Source organism: Nilaparvata lugens, chromosome X (assembly GCF_014356525.2).
Source record: "Nilaparvata lugens isolate BPH chromosome X, ASM1435652v1, whole genome shotgun sequence".
NCBI classification, from domain to species: domain Eukaryota; kingdom Metazoa; phylum Arthropoda; class Insecta; order Hemiptera; family Delphacidae; genus Nilaparvata; species Nilaparvata lugens.
Window position 1 is genome coordinate 58399098 of NC_052518.1, and position 27717 is coordinate 58426814.

Sequence of the window (27717 nt, forward strand, 5' to 3'; positions counted from 1 at the left end):
TTGATAAATAAGAAGGAAGGTGCGAATAATCATTTAGGTAAATTATTCCAAAGAGTAAAAACTAGCGTATAAACTCTACGCTTTAAATTCAAAATAGACTAAAACAAAAAATAATAATAATCTACCAAAGTAAAGATATAATAGAAATATATGAATATGCGATGTGTAACATATGCACTCATGCTCATAAAAACCATCCGCAAATCATTATTTCAAATATATAATTAATATGATATGATTTAGTGTATTGAATTCGTTTGCAATAGATAATATAATATTGATCGATATAGACTAGACAATTATATTTACTACTAGCATTATGCCATATTAATAGCATGATAAAAATAATGATAGCTCAATCATGTTTACAGACACTATTGAATAAGAAAAATTGTATGTTTTTATTCATTCCAGGGAATTATTTAATTGATTAAGTTGAATATTAACTTTTCTAATTTCTTAGTAAATATTCATCTTTTCCATTGTATGAGATAGGCATGTTTGATGGGGAACGTACATTTGAATAATTATGTTATTTATTGAATTGATTTTTAAAAAGGTAAATAGTATAAAAGCTAAAAAACTAGTCATCTCAAATAATATAGTAGGAGAATTCCAAGAAGATGGTGATGAGACTGCTTGATAGCAAGAATTAAATGAATTCATAGGTAAATAGTTTCAAATGTAAACACGCGATAGTTAATAAAGCTTTAAATAGTTTTTCGCAATTTGGTTAAAGGACTCCTCAACCTTATCTCAAACAATCATGATAACTAAGTAAGTAGCCTACTACGCTTCTATTTTAGGTTCTGTTTGGTAGGGGACTCAACGTTGCATCGAAAGAATGATGGATCCTTTCAATGTCGAGTTTATTGAAAGTAACATAAATATTATTCGAATGTTGTATTCACATGACTGATCAATAGCTTCGAAAGGACGGCAAGATACTAATATTAATAAAGATATTCAATATGCTGTAAACTAGATTACGTAATTCATGCCTAAAATTGAATACAAAATTGTTCTAAGCTAAGTTAATTTCAGTCCCTATCAACATTAACATCAGTTTTTATCTTCGAATGGTTACTAATAATAAGAAGAAATAATAGAGTGAGAACGGTTTTTAGATGTAATTTATTATAAGTACCTAGATAAATTAAAAAAATAATAAGAAAAAAAATAAATATTAGAAAAATTGATAATATTGTAACCTGTAAAATTTGGATTTTCACACGATTCGATAGGATGTTTTTATAACATAATCAAATCAAATCAAATTAAATTTTATTTCCATTCAAAATACATTTCACAAACATGAATATAAATTACAATTTTATGGAAAAATTAGCATCCGCAAAGAAAGAATCTGAGCGCGGAAGCGAGTTGTGCTATTTCATAAAACTAAAATACAATATTTACTAGAAATTTAAGTAGAAATATTAAAACTGAAACAAAAGTAGAAGAAGCAAAAAAAACAGTATTTCATGGACAATCCTCTCGAAAAATTCACTTAGCCTAAAATTCAATCAGAAAGTTAGAAAATGAGTACGAAAAAAAAATCAACATTACATTGACAACCTATAAATATAAAAAAATCATTTGATAATATTAACAATTCCAACATCAAAAACACCCCTTTAATTACAATAATTGTTATAAATTAATTAACAATCAGTATTTGAATTGCATACTTCAATCAATAGTATCAATAATTTAGACAAACAAATGGAGCACGACCAAAATATGAATAAAAAAAGAAACCTACTGAAAAATTGCGCCAGGTACATTTTATTACTATTACTTATGTTTTACTTTGTGTGATTATTTCTGTTTTGATTATTACTATTTTTTTATGTTTTATTATTACTATTTAGTTAGATTATTAATATTTCGGTTCGTTCTGACTATTTTTATAACTATTATTATTATGTTTTTTGTGTTATTATTTCTGTTTTGGGATAAACAACTATTATTTAAGGTCTCAAAAAGTATCCAGTATATCACCATTTTCCTTCAACCAGTGATCTAGTTATGTAACATAATATTTTTAGCAGCTGATTTCTACGATCCTTGCTGGAATCAGGAGCATAACTTTATCAATTTTGTATTTGAATTGTTGCCTGCATACATATAGATCCGTCCTAATCTGGTTTACGGTCATTGTTCTTAGGTTGTATGGTGTGTCTCTCATGTTGAGCCGCAATAGTATATTTCGCACCTAGGGCCAAAAATGAGACTTTTCCGGCTCGAAATCGGGTTTCAAGTCCGAGGCCGTAGGCCGAGGACTAGAAAAGATTGAGAGCCGGAAACACATTTTTGCCCATAGTGCGAACACTATTTTTCGCCACACAGAAAAATAAAACAATATACATATATGAGAATAATTGTTTATTAGGCACTTCCGAAAGCAAAACTGGAAGGTCATAGCTCTAGCAAATCTGAGGTTATCTGAATATCAGGAAATTGTCCAAGTATTTTTTTTTTATTCTGATTTGTCTAAATAACCTAAAAGATTATGTTCAATTATGTGGGAGGTTGAGTTTATACTTTTTTATTCTTTCAAATGACAATAAGATGATATTATTATAAATGTTTCAATTATTGAATAATAAACACAAATAATGAAAAGTTTTTGATCAGCTGTTTTAGCACACTTGAAATTTGGCCAATCTGAATGTCAACGGAAGTTTAGGTTAGAAGTTCTATCCTACTCTGAAAATTGAATTATTTGAATAGTTTATAATATATATCTTATCTGTATTTTATTCATCCAAATAAAATGATAGTATATTATTGCAGAATACTTTATTGAGTTCTAGAAGCATAAAATGATATCGTTTATCCACCATGTTCCGTGATAAACGCTGTACTAGGAGGTTTGAGGTTAGATTCTATTATACTCTGAAAATTGAATTTGAATAGTTTATAATATCTCATTTGTATTTCATTCATCCAAATAAAATGATAGTATCTTATTGCAAAAACTTTATTCAATTCTAGAAGCATAAACTGATTCCATTTCATAAACTATTTTGTAAACACGTTCACATCAAATCAGAATCAGCTGACTTCAAGGTTATTTTACAGCCCTAGGGCCGTAAAAATTTACCGGCCTGGTCAGAAAACAATCACTTTCGGCCTCCATATGACGCACGTAAACCAGCTCATTACATCCAAGTGGGGCGAAAATTACATTTATTCACATATTGGATCAAACTTTTACAATGCAACTCCTTAACAGTGAGCACTCCCAATTCTCCAAAAAGGTAATTACTTGGATAGCGTCTAGGTTTACCCAGGGATGCTCTTATTATGTGTTTCTGCACCACAAAAATTTTGTTTATATGACAGCTGGCCGCTTCCCCCCCCCCCAGGCCAGTATCCCATATTACAAGACAGACTGCGAATATGCCACATAGATCAACTTAGCTATATCTATGTCATTTAATCTTATAAAATCTGAAAATTAGATACTTCAATTTTTTACATTTGTCATCAATATGGTAGTTCCACCATAGATGAGAATCAATTATAACACTTAAATACCTGGCATGATCCACCTCCTCAAGTAAAGGGCACTGGCAAGGAGCCAGCGCAGGCAAATGACATGACAAATTATGGATTTTCAAACTTAAATTTATTGGTCTGGATCCAGCATTTGGGGAAAAAGCAATGAAAGAACTCTTTTTATGATTCAAAGTGAGCTTGTGCATATCTAACCATGACTTAACAGACTTTAATCCTTCCAATGCAAGATGTCTCACTTCTTCCCATGTAGAGCCTGTGACAGTCATGATAGTATCATCTGCAAATGAAGTTATCTTTCTATCTTGTGTGTTGAGTTTGAGTATATCGTTCATATAAACAAGAAATAACACTGGAGAAAGTACAGTTCCCTGCGGTACGCCATATTCTAATAAATTTATTTGATCAGACTTGTTTCCTATTGAAATGATTTGCGTTCTGTCTTCAAGATAATGTTTGAACAAATTCAATGCCTTGCCACGTATCCCAATATTCTCTAGTTTTTTTAGTAGTGTCACGTGTGGAATAGTGTCAAAGGCTTTTTTGCCAGGTCGAGTAGGACAGTTAAAGTTTTCTTATTTTTAGCAAAACTATCAGTCACTATGTCTACAAGGTGCAATATGAATAAATAAATAAATAAATATGGAATCCTGGGTACTCTTGCCGGCTTGGAAGCAGTATTGATTTTTATGAATAATATCAAACTTACACAGGTAATTTAAAAATCTTGTCTTTATTATCTTAGAGAGGCTACTGAGCAGGCTTATTGGTCTGTAGTTGGATGGATCACCTACATTTCCGCCCTTGTGGAGTGGGACAACTCTAGCAATTTTGAATTCCTTTGGAAAGTATCCCTGCTCAAAACATTTATTTATTATGAAGGACAATGGTTTAGCAATGTAACTGGATAAATTTTTCAAACACATATTACTGATATCAATACCTGGCGAAGAGTTATTTTTAAGCGTAAAAATTGTTTCTATTACCTCACACTCATTTGTCGGGAACCAAAAAAATGAATGTGGTGAACTGACACCTGTATCTGGAAAGTGAGGCCTATTTATTATCAATATCAGAATTTTCTATTCTTTCGGCATACGATTTACCAACTTCTGCAAAATATTTATTCAAAGTACTGGGATCGATGTTTATATCAGTGGCTTTCTTTTTTTTTGTCCAATAGCTCATCTATACAGTTCCAAAGTTTTTTGCTGTTCTTTTTACATTGTGATATCTTGTTTTTGAAATAATTCTGCTTGGCTTGCTTTATCAGGCTTCTCAAAACGTTTCTATATCTAGTGTATGTCAATTTCAAGTTAAGATTAAGAGGTTGTTTTTTCAATTGTTTATACATTTTATCTCCAGTTCTTATACAGTTCACTAAGCTTGCACTAGTTTTCATAGGTTTCCATCCAGTTTTTCATAGGTTTTTGACTGTGATTCAGTTTTATTTTGATTTTTGAATTTGTGATGTGATTATTTAATTTGTCGATAAATTTTGGTGTTATGTTTTCTATGTTATTGCTATCTAATATAATCTGCCAAGACTCGGTCTGTAGGTTTGTAATTAGTTTTGAATAATCTATTTTTTTCAGTGAAGTCTCTGTAATCTGTTGAGATTTGTTTGTGATCTGATGTACCCAAGAATAAACCAGTTGCAAAATGATCTGTAATGCTAGTCTTGAAAATTACACCTACTACATCCTCATAATTGGATGTTTCATCTTTATGGAATATGTGATCAAGGGTTGATATTGAGTTATTCTGCACTCTTGGTTTATTTATATAAGATTTTAAACCATTCATATGTAATAGACCAAAATACTCATTCACAATATTTGAGTCTCGAGATTAATGTTTATGTCACCTGTCAGAATTATATTTTTTATTTTTGAACTCCTCCAGGCAAACGCTAATATCTTCAATAAATTGTTCAGCTGATAATGATGGAGGTCTATACACGACTATAAGTGTGATGTTTTCTTTGATCTGTGGCACACGAATGTCGAGGATAATAGAATTTGCGGAAGCAATATCATTTTTTAAAATATCAGAATTTAGATTATCTTTGATAAATACACACACTCCATCACATTTATTAAATTTAGCAGGTGAATTTATCACTGGGTACCCGTGATAATTCTAATTCAAATTATAATTCTAATTTTCAGTCCAAAAATTTGAAAACATAAAAATTTATGACTTTACTCATGTAGATAAATTTTCCACGAATTAAAGGTTCCAACTCTAAGACAGACTTAAATTAATAGTGTATTTCTGTACTTGAATGAACATAAAAATTCATTTCCCACTCACACAATTCCCTACAACATGCGAGCAAACAATACAAATATTCACCATATAACATACAACATACACCTCACAAAACTCACTATATGCAGACATCAACTTCCGTACTATTGTAATTAATTAATCAACAAAATACCAATAGATTTTTCCTCCAGCTATTGTCTAAAGTGCTTACTTTACTCCCTGAAACATAATACTAAAGTGTCACTTTTTCGCTCTTGGGACGTAAAAAGAGAAAAACTCCCTAGAGCATAAAAGTAACTCCATTTAAATAACATGGGAAGCATCTCTATTTTAATAACTTACATTTGAAATATGTTAGGAGGTCTAAGCTCAGATGAGGAAGCATAATAGAGGTGTCTGTCATTGAGTCAACTTAATTCAATACCACAACCAGAAATTTGATCAACACATGAAATATATGTTTGTATGATATTACATACTTGATATTAGTAGACGATAAAAATTTATGTATATTTTAAAATATTTTATTCTATTTAATATATCAGCCAACAAATATTTTTCATTTGCAATTCAAATCTGAAACGCGTGATCTGGAGTCAGCCATTTTTGATAGCCGCCCAGCTGATAATTGTTACAACTTTTGCCGATAGATAGCACAATCGACAGTGCCAATCAGACGACCGGTTTTTAGGTTTTTGATTTTAGGTTATGTTTTTAGAAAACCTTGTCACCAATAACGTGAGTTATTAAAATGATTTGATTTGCAGTTTCTATAAAAAAATGTAGATGGAGGAAAAATATTGTGTACATCACTAGCGGAAAATACGTTTTCTCCCTCAGGAAAAATGATGCACTCGGCTTCGCCTTGGGCTTCAAACTTTTTCCCACAGTTGTACTTTTCACTCTAGATATACAAATAACTATTGTTTACAGAAATATAACCGAATCATTATGCTCATATATACAGGATTGGGTTGATGGGAACTTTTTCTTTAGGCTGACTGAGGCCTGAAAATTACAATTTTTCAGTTAGACGACCGTTACCATGTCTCTGAATCGCTTTTTCGTCATATTGAGCTTCATAATGATTGAATAGCTTGAATCTTAATCATCTCTTTTTTGCCTTTCTCAGTACCGAGAAATCTTTTGTCACCATTATATTCCCATCTAGCAATCTCTCACATCTGCATTTATTGCTGATATTTTTCCTTTTTCTTTTCTGTTAATGTATCAATCGTTACATTGAAATTTATAGATTTTTATCCAATATTGTTCTTCTCTGACCTTGCTTAGCTACTGATAGGAATTTTCTTTGCTATTATTATACTTCATATTATTTTCTTCATTAAAGGCTACTTTGAATTGTTACAAAAAACACACTGTTGTCAATCAGAGGAAATGCTACTGAAGATGAGGTGAACTGACTGTATACACAGATTGTATGCCTGATCAACATTTAGGGTTCGATTCTCACTTGTACCAATATTCTAGTAGAGTAGATTTCATCGATTTTCTTTCCAGCTTATCTCTCAATTGTCATTGTTTTCAGCTGCCGAGATCTTTCAGAGTATGTGATATCATAACAGGGTATTGCGTTTAATTATATATTTTATCTTCGTATATGAGCAACGTTTTATTGTCAAATTAAAACAAAACGGCTTCCAAAAATTTTTGTTTCATTTTAAAATTCAAAAAAATGAATTAATGAAATATTTATTTGTATTGGATACAGAAATGTATTTAACATGTGTCAAACTAAATTAAGTGGCAGCTGACATCTGTCACTACATCCTTTTTTCCGCAGGAACTAAATGTCTTCGGATCTTTCTCAGCGCTCCATCGTTTGACCTGATGTTGTAAGATCTATCAGGTAATTTTACTTCCACCGCTCCATACCTCTTCATATCAAGAATCCAAACTTTCTCCCCCTGTGCTAATTCAGGCAATATCCTAACTCAATTTCTATTGTCGTAGTATATTTGATTGTAATTTTTCCTCTGAAGGTCTCTAATTCTGAAAACACAGATTTTCAAGATTTAAAAGCACTGATGGAGGGACGCAATTTACGTCTTACATTTTTTTACATTCTCAAGTATTGAAGCATTTCTTCACTTCTCCACACCCAGATTCGTCTATATGTGGAAAATATTCACAAATTTGTTTTTAGAATATTTTGTCTCTGTAAATATTTCTTGTATTGTGAATAAATTGAATTTGGAAGCCATTTTGTTTTAATTTGAAGAAATGCTTCAATACTTGAGAATGTAAGAAAATGTAAGACGTAAATTGCGTCCCTCCATCAGTGCTTTTAATTCTTGAAAATCTGTGTTTTCAGAATTAGAGACCTTCAGAGGAAAAATTACAATCAAATATACTACGACAATAGAGATTCAGTTAGGACACTGCCTGAATCAGCACAGTGGGAGAAAGTTTGGATTCTTGATATGAAGAGGTATGGAGCGGTGGAAGTAAAATTACCTGATAGATCTTACAACATCAGGTCAAACGATGGAGCGCTGAGAAAGATCCGAAGACATTTAGTTCCTGCGGAAAAAAGGATGTAGTGACAGATGTCAGCTGCCACTTAATTTAGTTTGACACATGTTAAATACATTTCTGTATCCAATACAAATAAATATCAGTTTTGTGTTTATGGCTCTCAAGTATTGTAGCATTTCTTCACTTCTCTACACACAGATTTGTCTATATGTGGAAAATATTCACAAATTTGTTTTTAGAATATTTTGTCTCTGTGAATGTATCTTGTATTGTGAATAAATTGAATTTTCATTTTTTTTGAATTTTAAAATGAAACAAAAATATTTGGGAGCCATTTTGTTTTAATTTGACAGTAAAACGTTGCTCATATACGAAGATAAAATATATAATTAAACGCAATACCCTGTTATGATATCACATACTCTGAAAGATATCGGCTGCTGAAAACAATGACAATTGAGAGATAAGCTGGAAAGAAAATCGATGAGCTCTACTCTACTAGAATATTGGTCCAAGTGAGAATCGAACCCTAAATGTCGATCAGGCATACAATCTGTGTATACAGTCAGTTCACCTCATCTTCAATAGCATTTCCTCCGATTGACAACAGTGTGTTTTCAATGAAAACATGTGATCATGGATCATATAAATATTATTCCTCGAAACCAGACCGGTAAAAGTGGATGGTCTGACCGGAAAATGTGATGCACGATCCTTGACTAGGATTTTCCTTGTTTTATTCAGACGCATGCTTCAAGTTTTTAAGAAACATATACTAACCAGACTGGTACTATCAAGAATAATTTTGCCATCTGGGCCAACTTTCAATTGAGGGACTGGCATGTAATCAGTTGGAGTTGGAGTCTTTTCCACATCATCAACACTTTCCTCACTTGAAATGCCCTCCTCCCAGCTGTAAAATTATCAAATCAAATCAAGATTTTTCCAATAACATATTACTTACATAACAAATTACATTACATTGTTTACATTGCAGGAATTTGATTAAATAATTGCCAAGATTAAGGGCGGAGTTAGGACTCTAGGTCCTCTCTGCCACACAACCCAGGACATAGAACACATAGAAATATTAAATCACACTGTCAGGATATAGACATATTAAAAACGAATATACACTTGATATTATAGTATTCATTAAAACTAAAACGCACAACACAATGCATCAACGCAACGCAATTATTACAGATCACCAAATCTCACATAGCCTTAAAAAAAGACTCCCGCGCTTTCGTCAATAGTTAAAGTCCTGCTAGATCGCATATATCTAACATTCGGCCATGCTACAAATAATTCGACCTCGAATTGTAAAGTCCAATACGATAACCTAACACTTGTTAGGTAAGGCACAGACAGAGACATAACAATAACTCATATTTGAACAATACTCATAAATTTAAACAATTTGTATAAAAATAAGGTCGATCATGAAAAAATAAGTTCAATGACAGGAATGAGAGTTCATTTTTGTATAATCCAAATTGTGGAACAGTTACCAAACAGTATGATGCCCATGATACAATATCAAACATCATCAGGCAATATTACTTGGCTTAAAATGTATCAAAACCTTCTACTCAAACGAGTATGATGATTATAAGAGTTCAATGAATTTTAAATGAACATCAATCAAGAAGAAAAATAAAATATTGGCAGTAGTTTACAAGATCTAGATTATCCAAATATGTTCGAACTGATGTCACAAATATTTGTCACAGTAATTGTATTCGGAAAATTGTATTAAAAATTCACAATTCAAATGCCAATAATTGTTGAAGTTATACACATATCGTAATGTATCTGTCAGGTAGATCTATATTTAACGTTAGGACATGTAAAACATAATCAGTATGAACCATAGTGCACATACTCTCCCTTACACATAGCATGTTAGCAGGTGTAATGCATTGAAGGGTTATTATCATGATTTGATAAATATTTATGTACTATAACCAAAATTTATATACAATAAATGGATATAAAAAAACATGGAATAACTGTATAAGAAAACATATGCATGAAAAATCTTCCACACATCAAATAATTTTATGTAAGACAGAAAAGAATTAAGTACAAGTAATTATGTCATAGTAGCTTAAAACTATAAAAAAATTAATATGCACGATAAGTGAAATGATTCTATAGGATGATCAAAACATTCTAGACATTCTATACAATTTAATGCTTTTCAATCTTCAAGAAAATTTTCAAGCATTCTACCATCATCTTCAAAATCATCTTTATTAAGTATTTTCCATTATTCTAATTGGGTAGAATGAATTGTACTAGAATAAACTCGAGAACAATTGGGTTCAGATATTTTATTCCGTACGTGTCGTTTGGCAGTACATCTACATCTACTAAAGGTACTCTATACTTGTCCTGCAGTTTGGTTGGTTGACCAGTGTGATCTGGGGCCTTCTGCATGACTACCACCTCACCAACATCATATCTATCACCTACACAATGTTTACGGTCAAAGGTAAGTTTTATTTTCTTCTGCTCCTCAATTATTTTGTCACGTGCAGCTACTCTCAACTCCTCAAGATTATTATACCTGTCAGTAGTTTGTAATGCTGCATGAAGCACTCCAAGATGAAATTTTGGACTATAGCCGTACAGCAATTCAAATGGGCTCTTCCCAGTTGTCTTATTGATGGAGCCATTGAGGTTTCTTTCAACATCTGGTAATACATTTACCCAATTTCCTTTGTTGTTGACACAAGCAGCAATAGTTGGTACCAGTATCCTATTTACTCGCTCAACCTGGCCATTAGCCTAAGGGTGCCTAGGAGAATTTAAAGAATGAGAAATTCCCTTGCTACAGCAAAATTCTTGAAATTCATATGATGTAAAGCAGGAGCCTCTATCACTTATAATTCTATTTGGTAATCCCTTCTCATTGAATAACAATTCCAGAGATTTTAGCACCAGTTTTGTTTTAGTTGTCTTTACAGGAAATAATCTAACAAATTTCGTGAGGTTATCCACCACTACTAAGATCCAAGAATATCCCGATTTTGTCACAAATGGTCCTACATGATCAATATGTATCACCTCAAATGGTCGCTTTCCAGGAGTGATTGGATGCAATAGTCCTGCCTTCTTACCAGAAGGTACCTTAACCAACAGGCACTGGAAACACATAGGATGTGATGTTTAATATATCTTCTCATTCTTGTGACTCTATAGGATAAACTCTAAAGGATAATTTTCCTTTATTTACTACTTATAGTACGCTCTAGTCCGAAATGACCAGACAAGTCATGGTACGTGACAGCAATACTTTTTCTCATTGTCTTGGGAATCACAAATAACAACTTTCCTTTTTCATTATGATAGAAAATTCCATTCAACAAGGTGAAATCTGTCATTAGTGATTTTTCTGCTTTGGAAGTCGTTTCTTTTTCAAAAAGACCAATTAGTTGCTACAGTTCCTCGTCATTATGCTGCATCATTGCTACCTGTTCCTCTTTAGTAAGTCCTGTGCATATAACATTCTTAGATAAAATGTCATGATTATGTTCCTCCGCTACCTGAACAAGAGCACGACTGAGAGCATCTACATGATCCATTTTACTCCCACTGTTTAATTTCAAAATCATACTCTTGAATCTGATCAACCCACTGCGCAATTTGAGGGTTACTTATCCTATGTAAATTTATATAAAATAATGACTGACAATCAGTCACAATTGTAAATTTCCTTCCCAATAGATATGGTCGTAGTCGATTTAGGCCGGTTGCAGACGAACCACTATCGCATGTGGGATGTGGGACCGACATACCACAGAGCAATACGACTAAGGCAGAGAAACTTTTACACTACATTCAAGAAAACGCGCATTAGTGCAACAGTTTTCAAATGTTTGTATCATACTCAGGTGTTTTTATCAGATGTTTTAATCATACAGCTGTTTTCAAAGTCACAGCGACTGTGATTGTGGTACAGAAGCTAGAGGAAGTGTATTGCTCAAGCCAGTGGTATGACAATCGCAAGGAAAATAATCGCATACTACAGCACGCAACGCCATGTGGAAGTATCAGTGCCACTGCCATTCCTGCCAATGTATTCTATATGTGCTGCGTTTGTGGTACCACAGATGGAAAATAATCGCTCCCACATCCCACATGCGATAGTGGTTCGTCTGCAACCAGCCTTAGTGTCCAAACAATAGCCATAAGTTCGAGCCGGCTAGAATGGTAATGTTTTTCAGTAGTTGATACTTTTTTACTAACACAGTATCATCATCATCATCATTGCCTCGACAATCCAAAGCGGATCTTGGCCTCCTTTAACATTTGCCTCCATTCTACTCTATCCATGGCAGCACGCCTCCAATTTCTGACCCCAACAACTCTTGCATCTCCGGCAACTGCATCCATCCACCTCAACCTTGGTCTACCAGGAGGTCTTCTACCTTCCATGTTGTGAACCATTATCTTTTTTGGTGGAAATGACTCATCAGCTCTTACAACATGGCCTGCCCACCTGAGCCTACCTACTCGGATAAGAGCCAGCACATCAGTGTGACCATACATGTTGTACAGATCAAGATTCTTTCTTCTGCACCACACTCCATCCAACAGCACTCCTCCAAAAATTCTGCAGAGAATCTTTCTTTCAAATATGGTGATCAAGTTCTCATCTGATCTTGTTAGAGTCCAAGTCTCACTGGCGTGGGTAAGCACTGGCAAAATTAATGTTTGGTAGATAATTGACCGAAGCGGAGCTGAGGTCTTAGTTTTGACTCGATCGGCTTTTGTCTGTTTGTTTGTTTGTTTGTACCGCAGTTACAGTCACAGTTATTGTCCGATTTGGATGAAATTTGGTATGCAAGTTCTTTGAAACAAGGTGCAGAAACGTATGTGTAACGATTTTTGATAAAACCTCTGGTTTTATTGTAATATTTAAAAAAACTGCAAACTAACCTCAATCCAGAAAGGATTTGTCTTTGAAGATACAGCAATTCATTCCCATACTTTTGTTATGGTTCCACTTCAAAATCTTTATAAATCTTTTGCCTTTTACTAAAGATTTCCGTGGAGTGGAATGAACAAATTAGGATGAGCCCACAAAATCGAAAATTTTCAAGATGCGATGACTGTTTGGTTCCCGAGGATAACCATCATCCTACGCTTTCCATTTCTTTTCCATTGCTTCACATGAGGGCAGATCATGGAGATGAATCAAATGACAAATTTCAATATGTTTTCAAGAGAGCTGATTTTCTCCGCTTGTATGAATCTCTGAGAGACGCTTATTGGACCGCTGTCTATTCATGTTCAGAAGTCAATGAGGCAACTGAAGTTTTCTATAACATAATTTACTCATGTTTTGACCTGTGTGTTCCTAAAAGAGCCGCTGGTGATCGGATTGGCAGGTACCCTCGGTGGTATACTAGGGATATAATTCAAGACATCAAACGGGAGGAGAAATGTGCCCGAAAGAGGAGAGTCTCTGCTTATCACGACGAGGAATTTAGAAGATTGAGATCTGCTTTGAAACTTAAAATTTCTCAAGCTTATCAGGCTTATATGAATTCAGCTCAGTCAAGTATTGGTGGTGACATGAGGAACTTCTGGTCATTTATATAAATAATAATCGGGAGGGTAAGCGGTCAGAGAATTTTATGAGATGGAATAATACTTTTGTCACAGGAACTGAGATTCCAGAGGCATTTGCAGATTATTTCTCATCAGTTTTCAACAGAAACGACAATCATGCTGGAGTTTTTGATAACACAATTGGTCACTCCCCTTTCCAATTGAATTCTATCTCAATGACTTATATAGTTAATTCTATACGGAGCTTGAAAGGTAATGGATCTGTTGGTCCAGACATAGTTCCACCGTATGTCATCAAGTGCTGCTCTGATTTGTTTATAGAACCGCTATAGATTTTCGAAAAATGTATTTATAAAAAAATATTCAATCATATAGAACCGTGGATTGATGATAGCCAGCATGGATTTTTGCCAGGCAGGTCTACAGTGACTAATTTATTGCATTTCCGGAGTGAGGTATCAGCTTGTCTTGATGCAGGTACTCGTGTTGACACTGTGTATACAGATTTATCAAAAGCTTTTGTTACTTTAAACCACACAATTTTGTTCCGGAAATTGTCATCCTTTGGGTTTTCACTGTCAAGTGCTAGATTTATTCTCTCCTATCTGTCTGATCGGAATCAATTTGTTTCTGTTGGTGGTCTTCATTCCAGGTCTTTCAGTAGCCCATCAGGCGTTCCACAGGGTTCGAATTTCGGGCCTTTTCTCTTCATAATATTCATAAACGATTTGCCGGCTGTCATAAAACATTCGTCTTTTCTGCTGTATGCAGATGATGTGAAGATCTTCAGGGTGATTAGGTCTGAAACTGATTGTCAGCTGCTTCAAAATGATGTAGATAGTTTGTTTCATTGGTGCTTGAGAAATCAGCTCAAAGAGACAATATTGGTAAATGTGCTACGCTGTCTTTCACAAGACAAAGAGATCCGCAAATTCCCATCTATAGAATCAATAACCAAATAATTAAGAGAGTGGATCATTTTAAAGACCTTAGTGTAATTTTTGATCCTGAGCTCAATTTCAATCATCATGTGAGAAGTTTATGTTCCAGAGCATGTCAACAGATTGGATTCATTCGGAGAACCTGCTCTCAATTTGATAATCACAATATTCTTATCCTATTATATAAGACATTTATCAGAACTACTGCTCTGAAGTATGGCATCCATATCTCGCCCCTCATAAGCTGGAATTAGAAAGAACACAAAGTAAATTTCTAAGGTTTGTATATTTCAAGCGTTTCAAAATGTTCTGTCCTTTCAATTTTCCCACAGCTAACCTAAGAGCCATATTTGATATTCAATCCCTGGAAGCATCTAGGAGCTGTAAATTGCTTTTGTTCCTATCTCGTAATATATTGAACAACAGTGTTCAATCAACCAACCTCCTTTCATTGCTGAATATATATGTGTCTTCAGTTTCATGGCGTTCCGGCTTCAGATTTCTTCCTCCCCAATGCAACTCCAATAGTCACTTCAATTCTCCAATCAACCGCATGATGAATCTTTATAATTACCATAGTTTTCACCTAGACCTTTTTCCTATGAATCCCAGTCAGTTCAAGAAGGCATGTAAGCAGCTTCGCCCAATGTGACACCTATTCTTCCCACGCTAGACCTCATAAACGTACATAGAGTACCATATTTAGTAGTTGACTTCCTTTCATTCTTAGCTCTGTTATCACTCACCTCATTCTTAATTTATTCTCAGCATATAATTCACATAATTCTTGGAATGTTATTTGTAATTTCTTGATTCCTCTCCTATTATTTTCTCATATTGTAAATGGTTTCCAGTATATAGTACAGTCTCTAGTATTCAGTATATTATTTAGTTTTCAGTATATTTGGTTTCTCATAACATTTTTTTCTCCACTAATATGAAATAGTTTTTACCTTGTTTTTTTTTCTCTCGATTTTCAATTTCTTTGTAAAGTGATTGTTGTAATTTTTTTGATTGGGGAACAATTTTTGGGGTCCCGTATGCTCCCATATTGTTGTAAATAAATAAATTATAGTATTCATTAAAACTAAAACGCACAACACAATGCATCAACGCAACGCAGTTACAGATCACCAAAACTCACATAACCTTAAAAAAAGACTCCCGCGCTTTCGCCAATAGTCCAAGGCCTGCTAGATCGCATATATCTAACAGAATAAACTTTAAATACATATTAATGATGCAGAGGCAATATAGATGATTCTCTGAAAAGGGGGTAAGGTAAGAGTGAGCACGTCTACTTTCACCACATATAACCCAAATAAAAGCCTGCTGTAATATATAAATAAAATTATATAAATACATTCTTCAATAATTATTATATAAATGCACGGCTGATTACTTATGAAAATACCACGAGAGAGATCATTTACAATGGAATGGATAAATCATAGATACCAACTCACTTATCTTCAAGTTGACCCACAAAAATTGAAAATCAAACTTCAGTTACGTCAAATAATTATAAAATATGAAGATCTAAAGAATTTTATGGAATTTCAATTGAATGTTGCAGCAATTACTGCAATGTTTAGTATTAGCAATTTTATATGTATAATATAACAACTATGTATAAGTTTTGTCAATAAACTCCTCTGGTTGCAATTCATTGGCAATCAGGGAAATTATTATTGAATAAAAACACAAATATGTTGCCGAATTCTACACTGTTTTATTTGGTACACGACCATGGTTTCGTGACCACACACCGGTCACATTTTCAAGTTGACGAAAACTAAAAGGTTAAGGTAAACATTGAACATTAAAATTGGTACATGTTAGCCAACATAACTGACTTAATACATTTATTGAAGAGAAATAGTAATTGGAAACTTCTAATTTACTGTTGTCTGAATATATTCCTCTTCAGCATCTTCAAGGCTACTGGTTCTCCACAGGCTAGACAAGCTTATGTATCTTTGAATAAGCTTTACAAGAGGAGAATAATTGAGGCTAAAAAATCTTCATATGGTGAACTCATAACAAATTCTTCTAATAAATGTCGGGCTGTATGGAAACTAGTTAGACAGGAAACAAAAGCCTACAACTATAATGAAATAGAGTTACACCCTAACGTTCTAAATTACTTTTTCTTAGACTCTGTAGCAGCAATTACTGGAAACATTCCACAGATTACTGATGTGCCAGACAATAATATACAAGTTGAGTGTCATTTCAGATGGAGTGAAGTAAGTGAGAATGATGTTTTAAGGGCTGTGAGTACTTTTTCAAACTCAAAAAGTGTAGACATTTATGGGTTTTCAAATTTCATTTTGAAGAAAATAATTTGTTTTATTGTTTCTCCTCTAACTATATTATTTAATCAATGTATAAAGGAGGGTCACTACCCTGACTGTCTTAAAATATCAAAAGTGATTCCAGTTCACAAGAAGGGTGACAGATCCATGGTTGAGAATTACAGACCTATTAGCATAGTCCCAATTATTTCAAAATTATTTGAGTATCTATTGTGTCTGCAACTGGTTGATTATTTTGAAACGAATAACCTGTTATCAGAAAGTCAGTTTGGTTTTCGACAAGGGAAATGTACAACAATGGCTGTTGAGGAAATTGTCAAGTGTATTTTGTCTTCATTTGAAAGTAGTGAATTCACTCAACTGACTCTGTGCGACCTAACAAAGGCTTTTGACTGCCTATCACATCATATTTTACTGTCCAAATTGAGGAGATATGGTATTCGGGATGAATCACTGAGGCTACTTGAATCATATCTAAGTGGTAGACAACAGTACGTATGCTGCAGCAACACAACATCTTATACAAGGGCAGTTGAATTTGACGTTCCGCAGGGATCTGTCTTGGGGCCTTTTCTCTTCCTCTGTATGATAAATGACCTGTCATCAAGTGTCCCATGCAGAACAGTACTCTATGCTGATGACACTACGCTAGTCTCGAGTCATGCTGATCTGCAGATGTTGAAGCAGATTGAAAATGAGTCCTTCCAACAAACAGCAGTCTGGTTTTCTGAAAATGGACTGCTCCTCAATGAAAATAAGACTCAACGTATTGTCTGTGGTCTAAGGGGTGGACTTACAAATCCTGTATCATCTGTTAAACTTCTTGGGATCCATTTTGATGCGCGACTGGACTGGAAATCCCATGTGGACGGTGTTTGTGCTAAACTGTCTAGAGTCACTTATGCTCTCCGGAAACTTAGAGACACAATTCCTGTGGATAAATTGAGAACTGTGTACTTGGCTCTGTTTCAATGCCACATAGAATCTGGCCTTAAACTATGGGGTCATGCTCCCTCAGTAAAAAATATACTTTTGTGTCAAAAGCGAGCTCTTAGAGCTATGTTAGGAAAAAGTCCCAGAGAATCTTGTCGACCTCTATACATACAATTAAAATTATTGACTGTTTACAGCCTGTACATATTGACTGTTCTAATACATGTTAAGAAAACCATATCAAACTATGATGAACATGGTTCACAGCTTCAATGTAAGATCTAGTCATATTATTAATGTCCCTCGGTGTAGACTGAAAAAGACACAAGACCACTGGCTTGTGGGTGGTATAAAATTATATAATAGTTCACCTCTTCATGTAAGAATAGCTCCTTTCAATGAATATAAGTGTAGACTTCGAAGATGGTTTGAGAAGAAACCTTTCTACTCTATTGCTGAGTTCTTGAATGAAACTGAGTTTGACATGTAGGCTGTGATTCTTGATTTGAACTGTGATATGGATGTTTTTCTGAATGTATGTTTCTTGTTTTCTGTCTGTATTGTCTGTTTACAATATTATTTTAGCTGTTGACTTTGTTTTGTGACACCCAACTGTTGATCTTGACTAGAGATTTAATAAAAATGTGATGTTTCTGAAACTGTAAGACTGAACTGAAATTAAGTGAACAATAACTTAGGACTGTAGCTGAAAATAATTGATCGATTAATATTGTTCTATGTCTAACAATATGTAACTATTATTATTTTTTAATCTTTTTATTGACAATGTTTGAACCAAATTCTTGAGTTAATAAAAAAATTTATTTATTTATTTATTTTATTACAAAGAATGTACAAAATATGTATAAATATATAAATTAATTGAATATAATATAATCTATGAAATTAATCTATAAACTTAGTCTGAGTTGGGGACCAGCTGACAAGGGTGACCAGTGGTTTTTTGTCATTTAAAAGAAGATGCTAAACATAACCTATATTATGGGAGTTTGAATAAATTATGAAAATGTTACATTGAATAATAAATAAATCTAGGCTCTAAGTTGAAATCAAAAACTCAAATAAAATTGAATAGAGAGAATTGGTAGCCTCTTGGTAGGTTGAACTAAAACTAAACAAGGTATCCTAAATATCTTAATTTAAAAAAGAAAAGGGTAATTATAAGGATAAGTTGACTTAGATACTGTTAAAGACTGTTAGAAAAATGAAAATTGAAAACTGGTTAGAATTAAGTGTACATCTCATATTATGTATAAAGAAGACCTGTTAATTGTTGTAGGTGATTAGATTGATAATATTTGTAGTTTCTTCATTTCTTCATCTTAGGCTGTTTGAGGGTGATGACTCTGGTGTTTACTTTTTGTAATCATTTTACTGATGTAGCAGTTGACAAATTCTAACTGTTCATTAAGGCTTGTGGTGTTTGCGCATTCAACAATTTTCTGAATATCTATAGCTTCCAATACATTTAAAAGTCTTCCTTTTTCAGATATGTGTAGGAGATTAACATTTTCGGCTCTAAATTTATAGTCTAAATTTAATATTTTCCAAATATGGCTTAGTGTTTTGTTTGGGTTTTGTATATGTTTGGACTTTTAACATCAAAATGAACTTAATTACGAAGTGAAAAGTGTAAATTTAAAGTATTGTGCTGACTATAACCTTAGTGTCCGGTTTCCCATTGGGGAACTTTGGACTATATACGGCGAGGTGGAACTACCCTTGGGTCTCCCCACCATTAAAAGCCATACGCTAATAATAATAATCTTGGTTACTATTGAATCCGTGTCCTGTCTCAATCAGATGGTCTGCAAATTTTGAGGTGTCTTTACCATTCTTCCATGCTGATTTGTGTTCTGAGATTCTAACACTAAATTTTCTCCCAGTCTGACCAATGTATTTGGCATTGCACTCCCCACACTTCAACATGTAGACACCACTTCTTTCCCATTTTTCTATTTTGTCTTTTGATGCACTTAAAAGTTTATTTAAGATGAGAGATGTTTTGAAGGCTACTCGGAGACCATTTTTCTTAAGAAGTTTACCTAATTTCTCTGACACTACTCCTAAATAAGGTATTGAAATCCAGTTAATGTCTTCCTGTGAATTTGGTGTGGTGTAAACTTTTTCCATTATCTGTTTGTCCTTCTTCTTTTTCAACATTTTCATTACAAACCTGTTATTGTAGCCATTTTTATGTGCAATTCTGAGTATTGTGTCCAGTTCTCTGTTGAATTCCTCTTCCTCCAATGGAATAAGTGTTAATCTGTCCAGCATGGAGTGGAAGGCTGCTGATTTGTGGGCTTGTGGATGGCAAGAGAAATTTGGCATGACTGTGTCCGTGCTGGTTGGCTTCCTGAAGATGGCAAATTTATGTTTTCCTTCATGGTGAGAGATGGTCAGGTCCAGGAAGTTGATTGTGTTGTTGATCCCAACTTCTTTTGTGAACTGGATGTTTTTGTGAATGCTGTTTATGAAGTTGTGGAATAGATCTAACTGTCTGTTTGAACCATTCCATAGACAAAGGATGTCATCCACATACCGGAACCAGTATCCTATTTGATTTTTGAACCGTGAAGAGTTGAAGATTATTTTTTCAAAACTGTCCATAAATATTTCAGCTAACAGAGGTGAAAGTGGTGAGCCCATGGCTAGTCCATGTGTTTGTTGGTAAATTTGGCTATTGAATTTGAATAAATTTTGGTTTGTACATATTTTCAAAAGAGTCACCATTTCTTGGATCTGATTTGTGATGAGAGATGAGTTTTCTAAAATGAGCTTGGTTTGTTCTATGCTTTCATGTACTGGGACACTGGTGAATAAATTCTTGACATCAAATGAGACTATGGTGGAATTTGGTGGGAAATTCAGCTTGGCTAGCTTTTCAGTTAATTCAAATGAGTTTTTAATGCTGCATTGCGGTTTGTTTTATATATCATAATATCAAGATTGCTGCGTGCTGCTATATTGCCTCCGGCTGTTGTACTCAAGTATGTATGATTGAATAAATATCTTCATAGTGTCTTAAACAATACAACAATCAGCTTTCTTCATTTAAGAAGATATATACAATAAATGAAGATATGTATAAGATATATTTTTACGTACTCTTATAGCCCTACTATTATTTAACAGTTCAATGATCCTGTCAAAGTATGAACTGGATAATTTATTAATTTATTCAATTATTGAGCAATATGAAGAAGTGATGCAATTTGGTTATGAAACTTTCATTGTATCTGCATAAAAACTGAGAAAATTAAAAATATCAAAATCCATTCTTGAAAATGGATAATTCAAAACTTTACCGGGAAACGAGAATTTATTGAAATTGATAGTTATGAATGTAGACTTGATCTTTTATTACTATTTTTTGTTGATATCTTCAAAGTCAAAAAACACTCGCATTCTTTTGGTGTGGCGACGACCGTTTCGTGCTGGTGTTGCATATTCTCAAGCCAAACAGAAACTGAAGTAGCTAAGGTTATGAGGGTGGGTACATACTTTTAGTCAGAGTGGGGTGGAGGGGAGTTTTGGCGGTTAATGGAGAAGGATTAAAATGAGTTTGTCAAACAGGGTGTGGGAGGAAAAGTTTATTTGGTCTTTTAGAATATTGTTTGGCTGTTGTTTGGTGTACGTGCATATTTCGAACTGTCCCAGATATATAATTTTCTGTTTTTGTGGGAGTAGTGGAGTATTTCAAGGGAAAAGTTTATTTGGTCTTTTAGAATATTGTTTGGCTGTCAGGGTGTGTGTGTGGTCAGTGGACATAATGTGTTTTGCAAAGGTGGAATGTAAGGAAGGACGGGTAATGTTCTTGTGTGTTCTTTAAATCTTATATTGAAATTTCTGGCTGATTTTCCTATGTAAAATATGCTGCGATCTTTACAATTTAGTTTATAAACTCCTGGTCTATTGTATTGCTGCTGAGGGGTGTTGTGTGGAGACAAGGGCTTCTTGATTGAGTTCTTGGTTCTGTATTTCATTTTCTTGAGAATGTGCAACACCAGCACAAAACGGTCGTCGCAGCACCAAAAGAATGTGAGTGTTTTTTCACTTTAAAGTTATCAAAATACAATAGTAATAATATTAGTGGAAACAGAGGGATAACCAACAACTTTGATCTTTTGCTGGAATATTCGTATAAAATAATCCACTGATTACCCAAAAGCTGACTAGGCCTGCATAAATGAAAGTGAAATTACTAATAATTGTACTTACACAGGCATTGGGTTTGAAGATGGGTTATAGAATATCAAATCACGCATTATAAGCTTTGACTTATCAAGATTACCATCCTTCAACTTTTCATTGAGTTCCTTTCTGGTTGCATTAATCATTTGCCTGAATGCTCCTTCTGCCTGTGGTTTCTTTTCCTTGTTATTCCTGTGAAGAAAAAATATTGACATTACTTGTAGTTTTATTCATACAGGCAATTAATATTTTGAACTCTCAGCGTAATGTGCCACTTCTCTAGTTCAGATTTGCCACCCTATATTCTAAACGTTTTCTAGCAATCAAATCCAAGCAATTCTGAAAAGTCAAGAGATGGCACCACCATTGTTTGATGCATTCAATGTTTTTGCCATTCAATGACAGTGACTGTCAATACTTTTGCATGAATATTCTAACTGGAAAACTACACAAAAACATCCGAGTACAGTAGTTGTAAAAGCGAAATTAGTTATGTTAATACTCAGTGCTATTTTTGTAACAATTTAGGTTCCGGCTTTGAGGAGAATTCAAAAGGGGGGTGCGCCTCCAGGAAAACTTTTTTAATTTTCCCTTTAAAAGGGTGTTTGAAGGTATTTGGGAGCTCACATAGAAGAGAAAGAATGGCTCACCTGAAATTGCAACATTTTTTAAAAAATAGGTACGCCTCCGAGAAAACATATTAAATTTTGCCTTCAAAAGGATGTTTTAAAGGTAATTTGGAGCTCTCCTAGAAGAGAAAGTGTGGCACACCAAAAATTCCAAAATATTTGTTGTATTCTAATAGCTATTTATGTATCAAGAACATGAAGCGCTACTTTATTACTCTAGCAAAATAGTTAGCACGTGACGCGTAGCGGAATAGTGTAAAGAAGATTCAAATTTGAATTACATGCAATATTCCTTCTACAACTGCAGAATTTGCCCTTCAATGCAAAAGAACAGTATACGTATGACTGACTCGCATATAACACTGCCGTCAAGGATGGCTGTACTGTTGATGACTTGAACCAGTGATCGATCAATCAGCTGAGTATTATTATTATTCTAGATAGGCCTAAATGACATTAGTTTCAATAAATACTGTAATAGTTGCTATTGCTGAAGTTATGAACAATTTTGTAATTTTAATAATCCTGAAATAATGTAGGCTACTTAATATCAAACGCCTGTTGTGTCCACTGCTACTGTGCAGTGAGCGTAAATATATTATAGGTTCCTCACACTGAAAACAGCTATTTTACAATGAGTTTTTAGTACGTAAAGAAGTGTTTCACAAGCAGTTGTAGATAAAAAATTTGTCTTGACAGGTACCGGTACGGCGTACCGGCACTAGAACATTACTGTATATACTGTATTGTTATAAAAATGAAATTAGTTATGGTAACTTACTTATTGTATATTATTATCGATCAAAAATTCAGGTGAGGATGGAATCTTAAGAATGAATTTTACAATAGATAAGGATAAAGGCTTGCCTGGAGAGAAATGGTCTCTAGGTTTAATAACTTGGCAAAGAGATATATTTTTGTAAATGTTCTGACAATAAACTCAAATTCAAATTTATTTATTTGCCATGAAAATTATATACAAAATTAATATTCTCAATTACAATATGGCACTACCAGCAAGGAACAACTTATGCACCGGCAGTGAGATTGAACATGGTATCATAAACATGTAAAAAAAAAAAGAAAAATAGAGCTTATTATAAACAACATAACTGAATAACAACACTACGGAAAACTAGGTCACATCCCAATCATTACTAACGATATGACAAAATAACAAACTAAAAAGTAAATCACAAATTAAAAGAAGACAGAGCATTAGGAAACTAAGAGAAATAAATTTGAAGATTTATAACACAACTGATTCACTACTAACTGGAGCACTACATAATGGAGATAGTGTTCGGACGTTATATGAATGTTCCCCTTTATTGTCTGGCGTTGTGTGGTGAAGGGGGCAATTATATGGTGATGCGCATAGCATAATCGCCGGCCAGTTGCTGATTGACAGCCAATCGAACAGCTCACTTCTCGTAATATTGATTTTTGCAAAGTGATCTATTGATTATTTATTGTGATTTATTACAAGTGTCGTCTCGTCTCATATCGTGATCTGGACTCGGGAACCTGGAAGCAAGGAGGATTTGGACATGAAGGTAGGCCTATGTTATTGTGCACTTAGCCATTTTAATTGTTCAACTTGCTACCCGACGCCAGACAACCCCAAAAAGTTCTCGATGTAATTGATACAGCTGTTTGAGCCAGCCTCTGTCGAATAAACATTGGTCCAACCGTCCGGGATTGATTTGTTAATCAAATTTGAATAGGACATAAGTTTGAAATATCGTCTAATAGGTTTGTCGTTTTTTATGCCTATTTTATTCTTGGTTTTTCTGTGAATATGGCTTGTTTTTGTCGTCGTAGATGAATATACGCTTTATTTGTGGTATTCTTAAGAAATTTGGGCTGAATTTAAGTTGGAAATTGAGTAGAACAAGTAATATTTTCGTAAATAATTGTGTCGTAGCTTTATTGTTGCATTGGTGCCACAAGGCTGGACTGGCAAGTTCGTGTCGATAAGTAGAGAAAGACTTATACGTTGTCTAGCTGTAAAAGTAACTGGAACTGTTACTTTTTTAAATGATACTTGCAGTTATTTGCATTGATTATTGTCGTTACTTCGTTATTAATAGCAGATATTGTTTGTTCCAAGAGTATCGATATGGTATTATTAGCCTTGTAGCCGATCATTTCTACCAAGCATAAGTTGAAATGCTGGCTTGGCTTGTATGATTAGATAAGCTAGCCATTGTTCATTACACTACTTCATTGTGTCGCCTGCTCTCATGTTTTCCCTCTTATTCTTGTTTGGTTCTTTGTCTCACTCTCTCTCTCGACGAGCGCTCACTGTTATCGCCTCACTATGGGTGTTATTGAAGATTTGACGTTTCAAAGATATGCATTAATTCGTAAAATAAAACGGATTAATGGAATTGCCGAAGTTGTCGAAAAAGATCCGAAAAATAAAAAAATGAAGAATTTATTGAAAGTTATGGGTGAGCATATCGATCACCACCAGGTGGAGTTCAATGATATAATAGATAAGATGCAGAGCTACTATAACAAACAAAATCCTCGATTGGAGACAAATGAACTTGAAAATTTGATGAGCCAATTTGATGAGTTTTTTTTTTCAATGTCAAGGCTATTCTCGAAACCTTACCATCCACTCAAACAAATTTGAATATTAGTTCTTCCAATGTAGCTTCTTCACCTACAACTGGAAATATCTCGTCAGTAGCCCTACCTAAGCTTCCTTTAATGACTTTTGACGGCGATTTGGAAATTTGGAGTCAATTTAAAGATTTATTTGAAGCCACGGTTCATAATAATGGTCAAATTGCTGACATACAAAAACATATGTATCTTCGGTCTGTACTGAGAGGCGATGTACTGTCAGTCATTTTTGTAGTCCCATTGACAAGTGATCATTATGCTGAGGCATGGAAATTATTATTGAATCGCTACAATGACTCTTACAAGCTGACTGATGCATACTTGCAAGCAATTTTTGATATGCCAGCAGTTAATAAGCAACCAGACTCGCTACGAAAATTCATCACTCATTTAGCTGAGTATATTGCAGCACTAAAACCAATTGGTCATTCAGTTAATGACTGGTCGATTCCATTATTATTTGTCTTACATAAAAAACTGACTGAAGGATTGAGAGAGAGGTGGCAGAGACTGCTAAGAAATGGAACAGTATCCGATTTGAAAAACTTCCAAATATTTTTGTATGATGAAGCTGTTATTTTGGAGGCTACTAAATCCACTGATTTATTGGGGTCATCTACATCGTCAGACGCCTCCTCACGTAAGCAGTTTGGGAAATCAAAACCAACTATGGAAAATTACAAAGCTTCAGCTAGTTAAAGCGAAATTGGACAAGCTGAAATGTATTGAATCTAATAATTCTCATGAACTGGAAAATTGTGAAGTGTTCTTGAATCTCGAACCATCTGATAGATTAAAACGTGTAAAAGAATGGAAACTATGTATATGCTGTTTATGGGCAGGGCACTTTATTAGAGATTGTAGAAGAAGGAAGCCGTGCAGTCACTGTAATTTGCATCATCATTCACTCCTCCATTTAGAGCCGAGACAGCCACCTGTTGAAAACACCAACACATTGGCCGGTAATAAACAAATGAGCAGGGTAGATGTGCACGATGTCGCTGATCAAAGCCATCAAACATTTGTTACTGACTCAGCTAAGAAAGTATTTTCGAATGTAAATAGTTCCTTAGTATTGTTACCAACTGTTAAATTGGGAGTTTGAGGTAACCAAGGCAATTATCATAAGGTCAAAGTATTATTAGATAGTGCAAGCACCGAGTCATTCATTACAAGGCAATGCATGAAAAAACTGGGTTTAGTGGTACAGAAAACACATAGTTTGTCAATCTATGGATTATATGATACTAAACTCGAAGTGACAGATGAAATTACTAACTGTGAATTTGAAATACCGAACTCCCCTTCATTAAAAATTACACGCGTCGGGAGTCAACAAAATAGCAGCTACAAATCAGATAAAAAATGCTTACTGGGCACATATTGAAGGACTGGAGCTAGCAGATTCTGAATTTTTCCTTTCAGAGGAGGTTGATATTTTATTGGGTGCTGAATATTTCCCCTTCATTCTGACTGGAAGAAAGGTGATTGGTCCAGCGGGTACACCATCTGCCCTAGAAACTGTATGGGGCTACTGCCTGATGGGTAAGGTATCAGAGGAGAGTTCTACTATCTCAAATAATCTGTGCATGTATTCCAATGCTAATTCAGAAGAGTTGGTGAAGCGATTTTGGGTCATAGAAGAGCCACCGAGGACAAAAAAATTATTGGAAAGTGAAATGGCTTGTGAGGAGATATACAAATCAACTGTTTGTCATTTGAATACTGGTAGATACATTGTAGAATTACCATCCAAGGAAACAAATAAGAGGGAGATATTGGGATATCTTGGAGGTAAAACTAATGTCGGAGAAAATGATTCCATGATTTGAGAAGAAGAATTGGGAAATAATTTAGAAGAAGTTCCAGGTAAACAAGGTATAGCCTTCAACAGTTATTTACCGATCAACGGTAATTTAAGGAAAGAGTTAAAAGTGATTCATAGTCCACATGAAATCAAACCAATGGGAAGACCCATACCGAAAAAGGAAATTGGAGGAGATGTTTTTGAAAGGGAGAAACGAAATTTGGAAGAGTTAGATGATGATAGACAGGATAATGTTGAAATAAAATGGATAAAATCCGAAAAGGGAGAAGAAATGAAAGAGTATACTCTAACAACTATGTCATATGGTGTATCATCATCGCCATTTCTTGCCA

The 27717-nt window shown here is 34.1% G+C and overlaps 1 protein-coding gene and 1 pseudogene across 6 annotated transcripts in view; one reads left to right on the top strand and one right to left on the bottom strand.

Moving 5' to 3' along the window:
* LOC111059120 (transcription factor TFIIIB component B'' homolog) overlaps positions 1 to 27717 on the bottom strand; it is a 149788-nt gene that overhangs the window by 44681 nt on the left and 77390 nt on the right. For all 6 annotated transcript variants that reach the window (XM_039443373.1, XM_039443375.1, XM_039443374.1 and 3 more), the window contains exons 3-4: positions 22319 to 22483; positions 9079 to 9211 (exon numbers count right to left, since the gene is read on the bottom strand). In XM_039443373.1, coding sequence (XP_039299307.1) covers positions 9079 to 9211; positions 22319 to 22483 — 298 coding nt within the window. The remainder of the gene's footprint in view (positions 1 to 9078; positions 9212 to 22318; positions 22484 to 27717) is intronic.
* On the top strand, positions 13302 to 13432 carry LOC120355095 (annotated as a pseudogene).